The following is a 20,115-nucleotide window of genomic DNA, read 5'->3' on the forward strand; positions in this document are numbered from 1 at the left end:
AGGAACAGCATACGGAAATTATGTGACAGCTGTCTGTTGTTTTTTAATCTGTGCATATACATTCTAAAGTTATTGTGCAATATGCTACATTTTGGGATGTGGGCTTGCCTACATATGAAGTAGACTATAATATAACTATAATATAAAATGTAAGTATAATATAAAAAAATACAAACAATATGGTTAGTCTACCTATTTAAAAAACTGAGATCTGTCTAGACCCATATACTAATAGGCCTAAAGATAGGGATATTCAGAGCTGCAGGGATGAAAGTTTGATTTGCTATTGCTCATGTTGGCGCTGATCGATAGGCTACTGATAGATGTGGTTTCGTGGAAAGTAGGTCAGATTAAAAGCTAAACTCGTTCAGTTGTAAATTAATACTAATGAGCCTGCTTGGAGCAACAAAGTCAGCCTACTCTTATGCTCACCGATTTATTTTGCATTTCACAGATTCATTAGGCTACACCAGAGCTCTGGGCTACATTTAATTTGATGCAGAAGGGTTATGAACACTGGTCTCACAATATCACTGGTTAGAATAAATCACGTGACTATCTTGCGTCACCACCTACTATAAACCCCAGTGAGCAACACTACACCATTCTCTCTTCTCTAGCAGGCTTTGGGCGGCGGAAGCATGTTGTTGCGCGTTTAAAGTTGAGCGATTCGGGCCTTTTATATAATATAATCATTGCTATGCATAGGCTGCAAATGTCGACCATCTGTGTTCAGGAACCACCTTGAATGTGAGTTTACAAAACTTGTGGCACAAATTAATGATTTTGTCTCAATTTTACTGATCCGACCCTAAACGTTAGCAGATAGCAAACATTAGGTAACATTCTAGCCAATTGTTTCCAACCATCTTAGTTGCTACATGACCAATGCATGTAAAATGTTGTTCTGTGCGTACTTCTTGCTTATGGAAACGGCTTTCAGTTATCTTCACTTTTAGTTTTGACTTAAATGTCACTGAATGAAACTGATGGTGATTGCTAACGTTAGCTAGCCTTATTTCATGAAACACGTGGTAGTGCTTGACGGATCACCATTCAAGTTACAAGTTACCGGTTTACTCAATAGCCGTAGTCGACATGTGCTTGAGTAACATTGAGTTTTGCCTTAATATTACAGGGGACTTGACGCCTGGCTTAATTTCTTGAGACGACGAATGGATGTCGCGCTTCTGAAGATTCGGTCCACAGACCGTAATGCAAGACCCTGATCAACTTTGAGGCGGGGAACGGAGCGGGGTATCAGCATACCGTGCTAAAGGGTAAACGTTTCTCGGGAACTGGGAGTAATATTCAATACATGTGTATAGGTTTCTCTGATGAATTCGTTATATAGGAAAAGCCGTCTGATGCGATAACTGACGATGGATAACGGTTCTGAGAACCTGTCCGTAACATAGGCACTAAATTAGAAGGTTGAATATCTTTCGCCCTATATGCTAAGTTGGGCTTTTTCTTTCCCCAGTAAAAGGAATGGGTGAGGACTCATCTGAATGGTCATCTTGAGGTAAGAACCTATTGATTTTAAAGGGATGAATGTTAATTGGTGTCTCATGATGATTATTGTTATCCCTGTCTGAACCACTGTGTGGATTAATGGTAACCTGAAGCTCTTGTGCAAATGAGTGACAAAGCAGCAGTTTTGGCAAATTGGTTAACTGCACATTTCTGAATATCCTACAGGTCACTGGCTCAAAGAACTTGTTTACCCTCAAGAAGCAGATTGGAACGTGTGGATGTGTGAAGCATCAGAACAGTGGACCAGGACTAACTTGATTACCACCCTAATGTAAGAGCCTGTTCAGGGTGTCTTGATTGCTATTATGAGTTATGATCTTGTTACCCTGATCTGAACAACTGTGTTGCAACATGTTTTTAGGGTTCTCTGATGAATTCGTTATATAGGAAAAGCCGTCTGATGCGATAACTGACGCTGGATAACGGTTCTGAGAACGTGCCTTAACATTAGGGCACTAAATGAGGTTAAATTCCTGTCGCCTTTTATTCTAAGTTGAGCTTTTTTTTTTTTCCCAGGTAAAAGAAATAGGTGAGGACTCATCTTAATGAAGGTCATCTTGAGGTAAGAACCTATTGATTTTAAAGGGATTAATGTTAATTGGTGTTGTCATGATGATTATTGTTATCCCTGTCTGAACCACTGTGTGGATTAATGGTAACCTGAAGCTCTTGTGCAAATGAGTGACAAAGCAGCAGTTTTAGCAAATTGGTTAACTGGACATTTCTGAATATCCTACAGGTCACTGGCTCAAAGGACTGGTTTACCCTCAAGAAGCGGACTGGAAAGTGTGGATGTGTGGAGAAGCATCAGAACAGGGGACCAGGACTGACTTGATGGCCACTCTAATGTAAGGACCTGTTCATAACTGGGGCAGTCTTGATCGTTGCTGTTACAAGCTTATGATGATCATTGTTATCCCTGTCTGAACAACTGTGTTGAATAATGGTAACCTGAAGCTTGTGTACTATGAATCATTAAGCAGTGCAGCATTTATCTCCTCCCCTGCAAATTAGTAATAGCTTTTTGAAATATTTTCTACAGGTCATTGGCCTGAAGGGTCAGTCTGGTCCCTTGAGGAGCTACTGGAAAGGTGAATGAAGAATGGATGAAGCCATGGCATGTGTTAATTCAATTTTATTGCACTTGGAAAATAAAAACCATAATGTACAAAATTGTTACGTGTGGAATGATGTGTGTGGTGTGGTCCTTAGTGTGGCTAGGAAGAACTGTTCATCTTGGAGGAAGTCTCTGTCCTGTAAAGAGAAATTCGTTTTTTTTCCATGACCTTCAGATGTACTTATCAACTCTGAGTTTAAACAGACTTTCTAATGAGCCATGGCACTCATAGAATCTCCCATAGAAATGTAACTCCAATCTGCCAGTTGTCTATACATATCCCACCCATCGACATGAGTACATCGTGCCAATCATGTGGTGTGATCTAGCTGCTGGAGCAAGGTTGGTGTCAGTGTTATCAGGCAGAACTGCACATGCGCAAGGCTAAGTGGAGGGAGTTGCCTTACAGGACTCGTTACTTAAACCAATCATGGTCACATTCATTCTTAAGATTTCCAGTATTGATATGGGTCAAACTTCATATATTTCTCCAGAAATAGTCACGATATGTAAAGGGCGTACATAAATCTGCTCTTATTCTTACTGATGGACTTTTCATAGACAATAAGATAAGCTGTGGATCCTATTCAAATGACTGCACTGGATTGAGCTGTTTGTTGTAATTGTTGAAAATGAACCATATGCTACACTTAGTGATTGAAGTTTTGTGTTGCTGTATACCTTTTCTGCGGAGTGTCTGAGCATCGCCAATTTGGCTAGCAGTTCTGGAGATGTTGCGTTGTTTCCAGGAGACTGGACTTGGACAGTTGCTAGAGAGGACATCAGCTGACTATTGCCCACTGGTGCAAAATCTGTACAGTTAAAGCCAATCAAGAATTATTCTAAATGTTACAAACCATCATCAATGAGTAATCTAAGAGTTTGTATGTAGGAGGAAAAATGTGTACCTGTGTAAATAGGGGCTGGGGGCAGATGTATGGGGAGGCTGTGTCTCATGTTTTCAACTTCTCTCCTGTGTTCAGTTACCCTCATTCGCTCCTGAGAGGGAGAAATTCAACCAGCTCATCAAATTACCAATGTAGTTATGCATTCACTATTACATTTAACACACAGTGATTTAATGCAGCATTGTAGGGATTTTTTTAAGCAATGTATTTTTCTGCTGTGCTGTTGTATGTAATTGAAGACCACTGTGATCTATGGTGCTGTTGTGCACCCACACATCTTGAGGGTGGAGGTGTAGGCAGTGCTGCAGATGCCCCTCGCCCACCTTGTGCAGGTGTTGTTCCTGCTGCCGCAGTTGCTCCATCTGGGCGTGGATGCTGCGCAGACGAGTCTGATGCTCCGCCTCCACCTGTCGGGCCTCCTGCAGCGCTCTCTCGCCCTCTTCAAACTTCTCGGAGGCCAGCTGCGCAAACACACAAGGATAACATTTGGATAATATATATTAATGCTGTCTGTCAAGATGGTTTTGCCATACATTAAGCATACATCATTTTATAATTTTTTGCAATGACACAAATTAAATTTCTCCTGCCCCCTATAGATGTTCTGAACAGTAGCTTCCAGCCATTCGCAGCCTAATATCAGTGTATCCCACTACTAAAACATATTGTATGAAGAATCAATTATTTTAGATAAATATACACGAGTCACAAAATTTGCTTTCACCTCATCCGCGGACAAAGAAATGCAAAGACACTGCGTGAAGGGCCAGCGAGGGGAGAAAACGCATTTCCTACATTAGGCTACTGCTGTGATAACCCTGATAGGATGCTACCTACATTAGGCTACTATGCTGTGATAGCCTAATGTAGGTAGCATCCTATCAGGGTTACTATGCTGTGATAACCCTGATAGGATGCTACCTTGTCCCAGTGCATTTAGCTGTCAAATACATGCATTTCTAATATTAGAAATGTCTTAATGGCAGTATGTGTATTTAAAATGCTCCAACAGTATCTAATAGTTTCTATATGGATGTGTTTTGCCACGTTTTGTGACTTTGAAAAAAAGCTCTGGCCAAAGTAATCTAAAATTAGCCTTTTCAAGTTGTCAGGTTTACTGAACAAACCAAACAGTGGACACTATTATACTTTTCAGTAGCCTAGTTATTTTATTTTGCTTTAGTTATAGTTATTTTGCTGTAGGCCTATTGGTTGTATTGATTGATGTGCCCATACTCGTAACGTGGAGCAGCCATAGAGCTACCCTTGGAGTGGAGAGGTGGAGTATTGGTTAACATGTTGATGTCGAGGAAGGTCTTTTTTGTGACAAAGTGCATGAAACATGCGAGTTCAAAATCCCCCCGGTAGCCTATTAGTCTTCTTACATCTCATTTGCCCACTACACCTTCTCAAACAAAGCACTGGTCAATTTAGGTGGCTAAAAATATTTAGGCTAGGCTTGCTGTTTTAACTCAGTTTAACTCAAACTAGTCTACTATTCCATAAGTACTTTCAGTGCAAATATTCAAACTAGCTAACGTTTTCAGTCAATTTCATGGCTTATTTAGGCTAAAATAGCCTAGGCTGTTTGTAGAGCTGCAATGAATAAACTTCACTGACAACAGGTAAATCCAAGATTTGGTCATTGAGGCTCTCCATGAAAACAAACTTTTGTCTTTCCGAAGTTTATTTTTGTATTTCGAGGTACAGTAGCCAAATAACCTAATTGCCTAATGTCTTGACTATAGTTTTTCTGGAAAAACTATTGGTTTGCCGTTTAAACTCTGGTGCCGCTGTGAACTTTCCTGCCAGTACTGGTTTGTCGGCGTCAGGCGCTACATCTCAATCGGCCACCATCTATCCTATAAAGAGCATTACATGATTTTGCACAACTGTACCCCTGCTTCACCCAACATTTCAGATCAAGCATAGCTCCCACCTTGCTGAAGCTCTCCACCTCCTGAGCGCGAGTTTTGAGTCGGATGGCCGTGGCACTCAGCCTCTCCTTGTCCCGATCCAGGTCCTCCCTGAGGCGGTCCAGGGCCTCTCGCTCCCGGGTCACCATGTCCTCCCGCTGCTTCAACTCCCCGGCCCTCAGCTTCAGCTCAGCCTGCTCCTGCACATACACAAATCATAGTCTTAGTCAGTGCAGTTCAGTTTTAATCTGAACACACACACACAAACAGATTCGTGATTTTGATATGCCTCTTGCCAGATCAAAATAGTTCAAAACTTGAATAATTTTTGGATAATTTTTCAGTTAAACCATGTAATTTCCAAGACTGTACTAGAGATAATGGTGTAGACTTGACAGCTGTACACTGCTTGGAGTTCTCTGTGTAGGCCTGGTCTGAGGGTCTGTGAGCCCTGTACCTGCGCAAAGCTGATGATTGAGCCCTCGCGGTGGGCGTCCCTCTCCAGAACGCGGCTGGCCTCCCGCTCCACGCGATCCTGCCGCAGCTTCTCCTGCGTGTGGAACTGCGTCCACTCGGCGGCCAGCTTCCTGCGCTCCTCAGCGCAGCGCTGCATTACCTGCTGCTGCTCCTCCAGCAGTGCGCTCTAGGAAGGAAGGAAGAGAGAGAGAGAAATAATGAACCCATTTACTCCTATAGGCATTCTATGGCATTCTATGGAATATGGCATTCTAAACTAAATAACCTTATTTCCTGAGGGTTTTCTGAAAAAACACTAAGAATTGTCAACGTCTACCAAAACCTTAATATCTAAGCCTCTGCACACCTAGAAACATGAAATAAAAAGCATGCTGCACTACGCAGCAACCGGCGGGAGATAGAATGTTGCGTTGTGCAGCATCCAGCGCGAATGGGTTAAAACGTGCGATTTTACCCTGGCATGTTTCTACCCCATCCATCCATTTCTACCAATGCATGTGAATCGTGAATTTTTCTGCTGTCTCTTGGTATCACTCTCTCTCTCTCTCTCTCTGTCTCACACACTCTCAGCAGAATATATCAGAATTCTTCACGTGTGAGAAGCTGAGGCTCTCACAAACACAAGCGTCCACACCAACCTTGGCTCTCTCCAGCTCCTCTCTCTCTATGCCTATCTGCTGGCTCATGGTCCGTCGCTCCTCCTCCAGGCCCCGCAGGGCTGACTCTGCTTTCGCCTGTTCTGCAGAGACTCTCCAGCGCTCCTGAGGTACACCAACGCAACAGGAACGAGTTACCATCTTGTGAGTAGATCCTCACTAAACTCGAACTTTTTTTTTTTTTTTTTTTAGTATATTTTTTGGGGCTTTTTATGCCTTTAATTAGACAGGACAGTGGAGAAAAACAGGAAGTTAGTGGGAGAGAGAGTCGGGGTGGGATCCGGAAAGGACCACGGGGCGGGAATCGAACCCGGGTCGCCGGCGTACGGTGCAGGTGCCCCAGCCAGTTGCAACTTTTAATACGATCACATGGTCAACGGAATATGTGGGACGAAGGGTCCAGGGTCAAGCCAAAGGGAGGTCATCCCTGTCTGACCTTCTCCAGCTGCCTCTGCTGCTCGGCCAGCTGTGTGTCCATCTTGGCGATGACCTCCTGCAGCCTTGCCCTCTCCTCAGCCATGGCCCTCTGCTGCTGGCCCAGACGGTCCTGCATAACTGGGAAACACAACACATGGCACAATCCTTTAGGTTCTGGTAGCGAAACGAATGTAACGCAGGAAAGGTCTAGAACAGGGGGTGACCTATATCACTGGCTCACTTAGCATGTTTTATGTTTAGAGTAGAATCATGTTAATGCATTATCCACACATGGCTTGAGAGTAGACTCAATATCTAAGTGTCTATATATATGTTTGATTAAGTTACATTTAACATCATATTTATACATCATTACAAAATAGACGGAGACAGGAACCTCTGAGTTGCTCGTCCCTTTGCCTTGCCCCCTGCTCCAGGCCTTGGGTCGTGTGCTCATGGGTGCTCTCCACACGAGAGGACAGGTCCCCCAGCCGCCGCGAAAATTGCTCCATCTGTTCAATCACCACTGTCAAGGACCTAAAATAAAAACCCATAGATCATTCAGCAGGTTCCCTTGGGTTTGGTGGTAGTTGTGTTGCTATTGCTCTAAACTGCTATGCCTTATAATCAGCCTTACTTTAAGCTCTTTAAATCTGTTATTACCTTCAATGTCAATATGAACAGATTACTTCAGCACAACTGTAAGGCTAACAGAGTTATGGATTACTCCAGATTATATCAGTACTCCATCAACTGATCATTATGAGTGGCAAGAAGTCTAAGCAGGTAGGTAGGTAGGTAGTGAGTAAGCAAAGTCCTTTTAGGCAAGTCCCTCCACTCAGCGGCCATTTGACAACGCTTTTTGGGCACTCGTCGGGCATCCATTTCGGCAGAAATGGCGTGCGCAAGGCTTCATGACACCAATCTTGCTCCAGCGGCGAGATCACAACACATGATTGGCACGATGTCTTCACAACACACCATATGATTGGCTCAATGTATTCACATCACATTCCTTGCTGAGGAAGGGGTGGGATATGTGTAGACAACGGCCATATTGGCGTGACAAACGGCCATATTGGCGTGACAAACTAGCCCCATGCATTTCTATGGAGTATTTTTTGAGTGCTGTGTCTCCACATTAGAAAGTCTCTGGAGTAAGTTAGTGCAAGACCTGGTTTGTGAGGTGGCACTGGTTACTGCATCAATCTCCTCGTCCTTCAATCTCTTCAGTCGAGTGACCTGCTCCTCATGGTCCTTCTTCATCTCCAGAATGGACTTCCTGGGAAGGCAAGTAACATTTCAGTTTGAGCCATTTCAGCCATTTTGAACGGGGCATTATGCTGAATGTAACACAAAGTGTTGTGCCTATGCAGTGGCACTTAGTGGTGACTACATATTTGTGGCATGTCTACCAGTGTTGCGTGGTCTGCCCGAAATTAAGCGGTCGCCCGCGGTTATGAGTCATAAACAAAATATTTTAATGATATTCGGGTCTTTTGCGGGCGGGTCAGTTAAAATGAATTAAATATATATTTTCTACAAATAGGCCTACTTAAAATATCACGAGAAGGCTAGCATCAAAACAGTAAAGCATCAATACAGTAAAGTCAACAGTAAAGAAGCTGAAGACACGAGTTACAATAATAAGACACCCCTTCAGGAAAAGCGATATAGGCTATGGGAAATATTGGGAAAAGTTCTTAAAGAAGATGACAGTAGTACAAGTTATGGTCTATGTAGGCCTACTTCTTGCGAAGCCATTTAAAAGTATGACAGCCAAAACGGGCAGCCTGCAGGAATAAATGTTATGGCACAGACTACACAGCCATATCTACCGGTATGTATAGGTTTGCGCATGCATAAAAGTTACCTTAGTTCGTTGTGTTTGTGACTTTAAACAGTGGATGTGCTTTAGTAAAGCTTTTGTGCTTCATTCAGCATTATAAACCAGTTCTTACGCTTAACGCTTTGACCAGCAATGTATCTCTCTTGCCTACCTTGCCTCACCATTTCTGTTTTCGAAAAGAAAGATGCATGTCCATGGCCTTCAAATCTTATCCTAGTGTTCTAATCCTTGGTGGTTGCGTGCGTGCTTTGCGCCTTATTCTCATTCTCTCCCGCCAAACATTATGTCCTGCATGTCTACTGCGTGTAGTTCTACTGCATAAAGTTTCTCAAATAAATTAGTTTGTTTTACAGAAATGGCCACTGCACACTGTCACACTGCATGCAGGCTATAACCAAAAGCACACATTTTGTAAATAAGCGGGTCGGATCGCGGGTCGGGTATAATTTTGTCCTAATTAATATTCGCGGTCCGAGTTGCGGTCGGGTTGATTAAAATATCGGGCGACCGCAAGCCGCTTGTGACCAAACCCGCGCAACACTGATGTCTACATTCCATGCCTGTGTTGCCCATTCCGTGTCGTAAATAACGGTAAATGGAAAGGGGGGAATTTCTCCACCTCTGCAGGTCGCGGAGCCTCTCCACCTCGCGGTCCCGGTCCTGCTGGCTCTGGGCCAGGCGGCGCTGGTGCTGCGCCTGCAGCTCGGCCCGCTCCTGGTCAGCCAGCCGCGTGACCGAGGCCAGCCGCTCCGCCAGGTCCTCGTTCTCCTGCCGCATTCGCAACTCCCGCTGAGCCCCAGACTCCTCCAGCAGCTTCACGCGAGCCCTGGAGGGCCAAGACCAGGAGTCAACACACACACACACACACACACACACACACACACACACAAACATACACAATCATACAAAATAAGACAAACACGGTAAAACAGCTGCACAGTTACACACACAGAGGTTCATAGGACAATCTTGTGTGAAAAGTAACTATTCCCCTTCACAATTGAAATAGCTAGCAAACAGATAATAAAGAGAAATAGACTCAGAATACAAACTTATGATACAAAAACTGAGCAAAAATGAGCAAAACTACTCATTTGGACACATAAACACACACACAGGTCTGGTCCGTGGGCATGGTGTTGTGAGTGGCTGCACTGGCTGTGTGGTGCTACCTGTGTGTGTTCTCCATCAGCTCTGTGTCCTGTTTGTGGCGGAGCTGCATGCTCTCCAGCAGCATCTGGTTCTGGTCCCGCTCTAGCTGGAGGGTTCGCACCTGCACCACCCAACACAACACAACACCGTTTAACACACACACCCACCAACACACACACACACACACTGAAGCCTCTGATTTCTTACTGCAGAAATACCAAATATGTTGCTGACTTCACTTTTATCTCAAGTCTTAAACGTACGGTACCTATAATAGAACCTTGGTACCCATTAGCCTGACGTCATCACACTCAATTCTAGTCAGAATTTGAGTCTGATACTGCTCCATTGCCACGTGGTTATTGGGCATGTTTCCATCGATACAGGGGGGGAAGTGTGAGTGTGTGTGTGTGGTGTGAGTGTGTCTGTGGTGTGGTGGTGTAAGTGTGCCTGTGGTGTGGTGGTGTGAGTGTGTCTGTGGTGTGGTGGTATGAGTGTGTGTGGTGTGGTGGTATGAGTGTGTGTGTGGTGGTGTGTGTGTGGTGTGGTGGTGTGAGTGTGTCTGTGGTGTGGTGGTATGAGTGTGTGTGTGGTGGTGTGAGTGTGTGTGTGGTGGTGTGTGCGTGGTGGTGTGAGAGTGTCTGTGGTGTGGTGCGGTACCTGGCCTTCCAGCTGGATGATGCGGGCCTGCAGGGTGGCCAGCTGCTCCCCTGTCTGCTGCTCGGTCTCCCTGCGCTGCCTGTGCAGTGCTCCCACCCCCACCTCCAGCGGTCCACCCAGACCCCAGCCGCTGGCCAGCTGCACCCAGGAACACACAGGGCAAAAGGGGTAACGTCACCACAAATACCATATCGAAAAGGGCAGTTGATGTTGAGGTGTGAAGTGTGACATTATTTTTTATTTACTAAGCATGACATCTACTGATGCGTTCTTCCACCTTTTTAAAATGGTATTTACCTGTTGTTGTAGTAGAAGCTGCTGAAGGCTTTCTGCTGACAAGGACACCTGATTAGGAAACATAGGAACATATAAGGACTGACAGGAAGAAGAAATCTGGGAAACCAGCATTGTCTAACTTACTGCCTTCTTCCTTAATGCAGGAACACTATCAAACAGCCATTACTTAGACATTACTCTCGGAATTAGTCTAGTCTGTAAAAGCTCTTTAACTAATACTTAATTCAATGTTTCCCTTGTACATGTAGTCTTAATATAAAAAAAAAAAAAAAAAAACTGGTGGGTAAATCTTCCAATCACATTTAAACACACTATGAGCTCACATCTCAAAACCATCTTCTTACCTGAGGTTGGCTAACTGGAGCTGTATTCTCCACTGTCCTCTGTTGTGGTACTGCAAACATATTGAATTCAATTCAATTCGATTCAAATTATAGCATAGGCTTCACAAAGACATAATCAGACACAGAAAAGACATTAACAAAAAAGTTCACCATCTCCAAAAGATGTACAATACATCTTGGCCCAACATATTTACAATACATCTTGGCCCAACTAACTCTAATTCAACAGTACCTACACCAGGTGGGGCTGTTCAACACAGCATCTAATGGTCTGGGAGCCTGCCATGTCTGTGCTGCATAGCTGGGGGGCAGAGCCTGTTCACTGGGGGCCCGTCCAGTCTGTTCCTGAGAGGTGCTGAGCTGGGGAGGTGGGTGCCTCAGTAGCGTCAAAGTCCTACACTTCCTGACTAATGTATGCGCTCGTTCAATGTGTGTCCTGGCTAGGACAACTGTCCGCATCTCACTACTTCACCACAGAGGTGCCCCAGGGCTCAGTGCTAGAGCCCCTTCTCTTTGTTATTTACACCACCTCACTGGGTCTGACTATCTGCTTGCACAGCTTCTCATATCACTGCTATGCATATGACACACAGCTCTATCTGTCATTCCCACCCGACGAACCCTCAGTCTGCACAGATCTCTGAATGTCTCTCAGACATATCTTCACGGATGAAGGCACATCATCTTCAGCTAAACCTCTCAAAAACTGAACTGTCAAGCTAAACCTCTGAAAAACTGAACAGCCAAACCAACTACACCATGGCATCAACATCAAAATTGACTCCTTATCTCTTGCCCCTACCAAGGTAGCGAGAACTTAGTTGGTCATGGTCGATGGCCAACTAACCTTTTATGATCACGTTGCATTGGTTGCCCAGTAATATCGCTTCGCACTTTACAACATAAGATAAATCAGGCCATACCTGAGTCAATATGTGACCCATCTCGTGACTCGACCAGGCTTCCCAGCCTGCAAATGATACCCCTTCCAGTTGATCCAGAATGTGGGGGCGCACCTGATCTTAAATCAACCCAAAAGGGCACGTTATTCCGCTGCTCATCGAGCTCCACACTAGATACCTATAGCTGCACGCATTAAATTTCAATCACTAATGCATGTCCACAAAGTTATGCCTCTTATACAGGGATATGTTACCTCCAGACTGCTGCACTCTTCCAATGAATGCTGCCTGGCTCTGCCACCCGTAAATGTATGGCAATCCAAACTTTTCTCATCTGTAGTTACCCGTTGGTGGAACGCACTTCCAAATCCTACCAGAGCAGAAGTGTCCTCTGTCTTCAAAAACCTCCTGAAGACCCAACTCTTTTGAGAGTACCTCCTCTCCTAGCACTACAAACAACTGGGCAGGCTTAATCTAGCACTTAATGTAAATTCTTGAACGATGCTTAATTCTTAAGTGTGAAGAATTATGTAACTACGGTAAAATATGTAACTGTATTAGTTAGTTAGTAGTTAGTTTCTGCTTTCAATCCCTTTTCACCTAACAAAACCCATATTTTCCAGCCATTTTTAAAAATCAGAGTGTGAGTTGTGAGTTTTTCTAACAAATTGGATGCTTTTATCACAAAGCGATACATTTTTGTGCTTAACTGCCCCACTAGTAGTTACCTCTGGTTTTGGTGGCTCGCTGGTCTTCACTGGCTTTGGTTGGTCTTAGTTGGTCTCCCCTTCCAGCTTTTGAGAGGGATGGAGTGGGACTTACTGGCCTCTGTGCAGCTGAAGAGCCACTTCTGAGAGTGGAGACAGACATGTACTTATCTGATGTGACATTCATGAGACTGTAAATACATCTCGTAAGTCATGGTTCACACATCTACTTTAAAGTTCACTAGCTCAAAGGTACATAACAAAAGCCCCAGTCCAAATCCAAGGGAACATCTCCAGACAGACAACAGTGTTTTAAGTGTGACGACTAAATACCACAATCAGAAATGAAGTCCAGTGCCCTCACCCTGCATCTTTGTTCAGCTCAAGTGTGTCTTCTTGTTTCCTTCGGGATGTTGGAGTAGGTTGGCCTTTACTGTGTAAACAATAGACAAATTACAACTTATAACACCCTGGAGAAGGGTTTTGTAAGTATGCCATCCTCATATGACCATGAAGGTTATCCTCATAGTTGCAGTAATGATGTGTTATACGTCAGATGTAGAAATTTGACACTGACAAGTACACAATTGTATTCTACAGAGGTTGGCTGAACTGGACTGAACAATGTGCTGAAAAAGTTTCCAAAGCAAGTTCCCATGTCATTCTCACCTAAGAAAGGAGTCCAGATCCACTTCCTCTCCCAAGCCGAGAGCATCCTGATGAGCAGCCACCTTCTCCCCCTCCTTGGTCTTCTTCCGACTCAGAGCTCCGGTCAACCAATCGTCCTCCTGCTCTTTCTCCGTCTCCTGCTCCCCCACCTCTCGGAGTCCCTTGGTAGTGTCCTGTCTGGATCTGGTGATTTTGGGCGAAGACGTGGCAATCTCACTACCAGGCCTTGACGGTGGGGAGGGAGGAACTTTAGAGGCGTCTGATGCCACAGCGCCCCCTGCTGTTTTCTTCGTCTGCTCGACCTCTACATCAACATCATCCTGTTTGAGTCCCAGCCAATCAGCTGTAGGCCTGCTGGCTCGTGAGGAGGTGGGTGTGGCAGGGGTGCTGGGCTTTGATTTGCGCTCAGGTGAGTGCGAGCTGATATCTTCTGTGGAGAATCTGGTAGATTGAACACAACTATAAATAGTTTGATACTAAAGTGGACAGCCCTTGGGTAGTTTGACTGAACTTGTTGGACTAACTCCCACCTGACTGACTGCCTGCGGGACTGTCTTCCTTCTGGGGTGCCGGCCAGTGTGGGCTGGTAGGAGCCAAACGTTAAGTCCTCCTCTCCAACTGGAGCATCTTTGGGAAGGAAACAGTCTGGTTCAATTTTCCTAGAAGATATCATCTACTCAGCTGGGTATACTAGTGAGGGGAACAACATACCTTTGGCACTGGGGTTCTTTTGCTGTTGTGGCTGCTGTTTTTGTTCTTTCTTCTCCCCTGTTGGGGGGCGCTCCAGCAGGTGTGGGGATGTCCCTCGGCTCAAGATCTCATCCAGCCTGGTGCGTGGTCTTTGGGGGGGCTCACTGTTCAGTACAAGAGGGGGCACTGTTTCAGTGTACTAGACACTATTTGACTCAATAAATGAAAATCCAAATGAATGAATATCCAAACATATACAGTATATATACTTGCACTCTTCCTCAAAAAACAAGCCTCTTTTTTGATGTGATATGTTTTGCTTTGAGCATTGACAACGGTACCTCTCTTTCTTTGGAGCCAGTGCGGCTGTCTTGTTCTTTGATGTAGACATTTCTCCAAATCCTAGCGCATCGATGAGGTCATCCTCCTCATCATCAAATGTCAGCTCGTCCCGTTTCTTTGTCTTTGGAGCCAGGGCTGTCGATGCTTCTCAGACAGAAAAAAGGGATCACATTCACACAATGAATGAAACATAAATAGAATAAATTAAATGACAGAATGACAACAGTGACATCGGACTGAACTTACCTTTCTCTGTCTTTTTCTGACTGACAAGAGGGGATGCAGCGGGACTGTCACTTTTTATCTCTGACAGTGAGCTTTTCTGTGCCTTTGGGGGATCCAAATCATCCAGTAGGTCATCCAGGGGATCATCAAAGTCTGAATCAGGAAACAGCAAGGGCAAATCACATAATGGACAAACAATGTGCAGCTCCTTAACAATCTGAATGTACTGCCACTCAAGGTAAAGGGAAAATGTGAAATCCAAAAAGTCAAAATAGCCACCGCACACTGGAATCATTTATTGATTGTTCTATTGTTAAGAGCAAACAATGCATTTCACCTGCCTGCTTTTTCAGGAAGGGGAAATGTGAAATATTTAAATGCATCAAACACACTTTATTCCATAATCTCAACCAAAGGCATTTTAAGGTAATGCCTCAATATTCAGATTCACTTTTTGCTAAGGTTAGGTAAATCAGTTAGGTCTTTATATCTCCACAAGGTGAACCTGAATAAGGCATTAAGGTATTCTATTCTATGGATACCTTTTTCACCATCAGGTGGTCCAGGTGGAACATCATCTCCACCATCACCACCATCATCATCATCTTAGACAATGAAGCAATAATGGAGGGAAGAGGAATACAGTGAGTACTCCATAACCATATAGGGGACAAGTAGTACTACTACCCTTCTAATTTTACTAAGTGAAAGAAATCAAACATGTATATAAAACCGAACAGTTGTTCTCCATGTCAATGTAATATTGTGCTCACATGAAATGTTCACATACTGTTTGTACAGTAATGTTATTAAGTAGTAGTAAATGAGTAAGAATCCAACTGCTCAAAGACTTTAAAGCAGTGTTCCGGAGCAAAAACAACTTACGGTCTATTCAGAAGCTAACAGTTCAAAATGTTGTTTGAGATCATAATTACGTTAGTTGGTCGAGTTTTAAGCAAGACAGTTGTTTGCATTAACACCAAATTGTCTTACAGTGAAAGTGAACGGGGCATAAACACAAGTCAAAACTGAACTATTTTATACCACCTTGAAGGAACGCTTAACAAGTCGATTAACGAATGCAGTACAAAACAGTCAATGAATGCGAGAGGAGAGTCGGCTACTCTTAAGTCTTCCTTCAAGGTGGTCGCGACAGGAAGTTAGCAAAGGTAGGCTAAAATCACATCCTTCATTAAATAACATTTTTATAACTGTTCAAAACACTTACAATGTAACAACCTCACCACACTACCACAGAAGTGTCATTCTATTTTGAACATTGTCAGTGGTGTAAAATAGTTCGTTTTTGACGTGTGTTTATGTCCGGTTCGCTTTCACTGTAAGACAATTTGGTGTTAATGCAAACAACGTTCTTGCTCAAAACCCCACCAATTAACATAATTATGCTCTCAAACAACATCTTGAACCTGTTAGCTTCTAAAAATAGACCCTAGGTTGTTTTTGCTCCAGAAAATTCCTTTAACAAAACAATGAGAAAAGACCACTATAGATGTACCTAGGAAGCTGAATTTCTTGTAACTCTGTGCTGTTGATGCGGGTGCTGACCTGGGCTTCTTCTCCTCACGGGCAGGCACGTCTGAGTACAAACACTATGGTCAGCTTAAGTTTCCCCCCCATATTCAAGCAATACAGTAGATCCAACACACAGGTGAGGAGCATTCATCAGTATCTTATGATGTTACATCTACGTGACCTCACACACCTGTGTCACTGGCCCTCAGTTTGTCTCCAGGTTTTGAGGGCTCTGGCTTTGAACCTGCTGAGGTGTAGCTTTTTGTCTGTGCTGGGGCAGAGCTTGGCTTCTTCTTTGAGCCAAACAGATCAGCATCCATGTCATCAATGTCCTGGTAATTTGAAGTTGACCACCAAATTTAGTCCACCATCAATGTACAGAGTAACGAGAGTATCCCACACAGAGATTATACAACATCATCATATGTTTGTTGACTCTCAGCTAAATGCATTGAACAGATGAAGTCTCCAACATAGAGTTTGATACCACTTGGAGTTAGCCAACTTCAAAGAAGCAGAATGTATCCCGACTTACATCTTCCACTGGACTTAAAGAGAGTCACAAATACCTTTGACCGTTCCATATAACCTTGTAGGTTTTTACCTTCATGCTCTCCAGAAGAGCTTGAGGATCGGCCTCAGACACGTCAGACAGCTGGAAAAAAAAACCTCAAAATGAAACAGAATCATCATGCCTCCAAGCTCAGGAGTATGTGCTTAGTTTAAGTCAAATCAACCCACGTCATCTTCTTTCACTGCTTCCTCTGCCAGTTTACTGAAGAATTCGTCATCATCCAACACAGACCTGGAAATCACATCAGGTGACAAAAACATGAAAAGAGTGAAAGTCAGCATTTCAAAACTTCTGTCCACGTGGTTGATCCTTACTTTTTGCCACTGCGTGATGGAAGTACACCTTTGGCCCTTGTGCGCTCACGGGAAGGTGTTTGTGTCTTTGCTGGGAAATCTGTGTGAGACCAAATTTGAAATGTAAGACTTTTGAGAAACTTCATGTCTGGGATGCATTACTAACTGCTTGAAAGACCAATAGAATTAGCAATATTGCACTGTATTTTGCATATCGACTACCACAGCTCTAAGCCTGCAGATTGTACACATACCATCATCGTCCAAAAGACCTCCAAGTACATCATCAATTGAGCCTGTAATAACGATAAAGAAAGTTGTTGTAAATGTATTTCACAATTTGAAACACGTGTGTCGATTCCACTACACAGAATGTATGTACCTACTTTGTAAAGCCTTCTTCTGTTTTGTCGTCTGTGGTAGAAGAGCAGAAAACATGTACTGATGTTGACTGAGGAGGATCTTGCATACCTGGCTACGACTCTAACTCTAATAGCGGTTTAATTATCTAGCAATATAACGTTAGTTAATAACATAAACTATGATAACCTTTGCAATATGCATGCATCACTGTGTCAAGGTTGTCATACTCACCATGGTTCTCTAACTTTTAACAAATAACCAAATAACAGGTCAATGGATTGAGGTAAATCTCTTCACAGCGTCGGCGTCACCAATGGTAACCGTAGCGAGGAGCAATCTCATTACCCATAATTGCCTGCCGACTTGATACAATAAAAGATAAATACAAGCATTAGTGTCCTCGTAACTAGTAGTCTCACAGTCTTCTGACCTCGTAACATACAATACTGGGCATGAATGAAAGCTAATTATAACGTTGAAGTTTCATGCAGAAGTAGACTAAGTTATATAGCACTATCTTACCGTTAGCAGTGCATTTCATTAGTGACTAAACGGCTAAACCTACGTCTGACCATTTGCAACAACGTTGTACAGCTAGGTACTAAAGATATATAGGACACATTATACAATTACAACATATTACAAAATTCATGAAATATCCTCACACAAAAAGCAGGACAGAAAGATTTTGAACGCCTGAGGTTCGTTAGAGAAACTTCCTGTTTTGCTCCTGAGACTTGTGGGTAGTGTAGTAGCCTACTCCTGAACAGTTGCATTAAACCACCACTAGGTGGTGCTCTGAGAAATGACAGAGCTGTATTAAACTCCATCTACCAGTGCCGCCGCTACCACCACGCGCATCATGCACTGTGCATAGGGCACCAAGTGTTGTCGGGGGCACCAAAATTTAGCCTTACATTTAGCTTGACTTAAAACTGCTTTTCACTCTTCCGAAACAGAGTCAAAATGCAGCAACAGCATGTTACGTGCAATGATATGGGTCCTCTCAATCTCCACATGCAGCAGATCTAATGCTTGGAAACGCATCTTGAGCGCGAGGGAGAGGGAGAGATACTATGGAAGCATATGAGTAGCTTTATTCAAATGAGAATGCAGTCTGCAATATGCAATTCAAAAAGACATTACATTATGCAATTGACAATTCATTATGCAATTTAATATTGCAATTTGCAATAATATCCAACAAATTGTATTTTAATCTGCAAAGTGACAATGAAATCCTAAAATCAATTCCAATAATTTTGGTTAAAAAATAGAATAAACATAACCTGACAATAGCCAGATGAATTTCGCTCCGCCTAGATCCACTCATCCATCTGGAACCGATCCATTAAAGTGTTGCTTCAGAAGGCTGGGCCTAATCAAAAAATGCTTGCATATGATTGAAAAAGCCACTTGTCCGTCATCTATTGACGTGCTACTTCAACCACTCACATCGAAGCCAACCCGTGACGCTGATAACAGTCTCACAGTCGCTTCTACGCTATGTCACATCTATGAAACTCCTGCCCTGCGTCCTGATTGGCTGAACCATAAAGTTGGTTGCAGAAATCACTCTCAATGGAAGAGGTCCCAGATGGATGTGAGTGAAGCTAGGCGGAGCTAAGCGGAACAACATTCATCTGGCTATTGTCAGGTTAGAATAAACATGGATTGAATTGCATTCCATTTTGCCATGGTACTTCAGTCTCAAAATTCAAATGGCAATTCATTTTGCATTTTAATTTTCAATATTCAGTTTCATCATTTAACTGTCAATTCGTTTTGCAATTTAATATTTAAAGTGCAATGTAAGATTGCATTTTAAAAACATATTTGGCAAAACTGTCAATGCCAGCCTGAAAAGATTTTGGATTATTTTGGGCAAAACGTTTTGCCATCGTTTTGAGGCATTTTATTCAAATGGAAAAGAAATAGCGCCCCCCGTGATTGCATTGCACTTTAGTCACACTCTTTGTGTTGCAAAATTCAAATGGCCATTCAATCTGCCAAACGCATTGCAATCTGTCAAGTCACTCGTCAAGGCGGGAACTAGACTACGTCACTTCCGTGTTTACGTCTTACCCAGTTAGCGCTTGCAATGGAGAGCCATACTAGCAGTTTATAAATGGTCACTAGTGGGAACCGGGTAACTCCAAAGTCTCCTGTCTTTGTTGCCTTTATTATTTCCTTTAAAAAAGTGTCTTATATCAAAAAGGGGACATCAATTTAAGTATTTTATATATATATATTTTATATATATTTATATATATTTTTTCTTGTCGGCATTTTTTACTTAATAAATGAAACGAAACTTAAAGAAAGAAATACTGGTGTCCTCTGTGGTGGATACAGCCATGTGACTGCAATAGGCTACGTGAGACCTGACGGTGCTTTGAGGCAATGATAATGGTCTCGTCAGCTAGTTTTACTTAATAAATTAAATGGAACTTAAAGGAAGAAATACTGAGGACATGACCTCGGTGAT

General features: G+C 43.2%; 1 protein-coding gene, 1 long non-coding RNA gene and 4 other non-coding genes across 9 annotated transcripts; 5 read left to right on the plus strand and 1 right to left on the minus strand.

Annotated features, from left to right (window-relative positions):
* Positions 1-618: 618 nt before the first annotated feature.
* LOC125296644 lies at positions 619-2,724 on the plus strand. Its single transcript, XR_007193820.1, has 7 exons — positions 619-750; positions 1,139-1,280; positions 1,484-1,525; positions 1,702-1,807; positions 2,053-2,098; positions 2,276-2,384; positions 2,579-2,724. It is a non-coding gene; the product is annotated as an uncharacterized LOC125296644 (long non-coding RNA).
* LOC125296935 lies at positions 1,331-1,401 on the plus strand. Its single transcript, XR_007193895.1, has one exon. It is a non-coding gene; the product is annotated as a small nucleolar RNA SNORD49 (small nucleolar RNA).
* Positions 1,564-1,633, plus strand: LOC125296934. Its single transcript, XR_007193894.1, has one exon. It is a non-coding gene; the product is annotated as a small nucleolar RNA R38 (small nucleolar RNA).
* On the plus strand, positions 1,900-1,970 carry LOC125296936. Its single transcript, XR_007193896.1, has one exon. It is a non-coding gene; the product is annotated as a small nucleolar RNA SNORD49 (small nucleolar RNA).
* LOC125296933 lies at positions 2,429-2,498 on the plus strand. The gene has a single exon (XR_007193893.1). It is a non-coding gene; the product is annotated as a small nucleolar RNA R38 (small nucleolar RNA).
* On the minus strand, positions 2,656-18,407 carry LOC125296643 (fas-binding factor 1 homolog). 4 transcript variants are annotated; one of them, XM_048246668.1, is made up of 32 exons: positions 18,293-18,407; positions 17,859-17,989; positions 17,651-17,678; positions 17,519-17,560; positions 17,286-17,364; positions 17,139-17,202; positions 17,002-17,052; positions 16,588-16,729; positions 16,381-16,461; positions 15,407-15,469; positions 14,886-15,017; positions 14,639-14,783; positions 14,319-14,461; positions 14,138-14,234; positions 13,608-14,048; positions 13,303-13,371; positions 12,960-13,081; positions 11,330-11,379; positions 10,986-11,033; positions 10,689-10,826; positions 10,049-10,149; positions 9,496-9,702; positions 8,202-8,309; positions 7,425-7,564; positions 7,047-7,165; positions 6,593-6,715; positions 5,935-6,120; positions 5,501-5,677; positions 3,885-4,022; positions 3,562-3,652; positions 3,335-3,465; positions 2,656-2,790 (listed from the first exon to the last, which is right to left on the minus strand). In XM_048246668.1, exons 2-32 carry the CDS (start codon positions 17,859-17,861, stop codon positions 2,713-2,715), a joined length of 3,537 nt encoding a protein of 1,178 aa, XP_048102625.1. In that variant the 5' UTR covers positions 17,862-17,989; positions 18,293-18,407; the 3' UTR covers positions 2,656-2,712. The 4 variants fall into 4 exon arrangements, with proteins under 4 accessions (XP_048102625.1, XP_048102626.1, XP_048102627.1 ...); XM_048246669.1 differs by lacking the exon at positions 18,293-18,407 and adding an exon at positions 18,150-18,272; XM_048246670.1 differs by lacking the exon at positions 15,407-15,469 and having other exon boundaries at positions 18,293-18,406.
* Positions 18,408-20,115: the final 1,708 nt, after the last annotated feature.

This window comes from Alosa alosa, chromosome 6 (assembly GCF_017589495.1).
Source record: "Alosa alosa isolate M-15738 ecotype Scorff River chromosome 6, AALO_Geno_1.1, whole genome shotgun sequence".
NCBI classification, from domain to species: Eukaryota; Metazoa; Chordata; class Actinopteri; order Clupeiformes; family Clupeidae; genus Alosa; species Alosa alosa.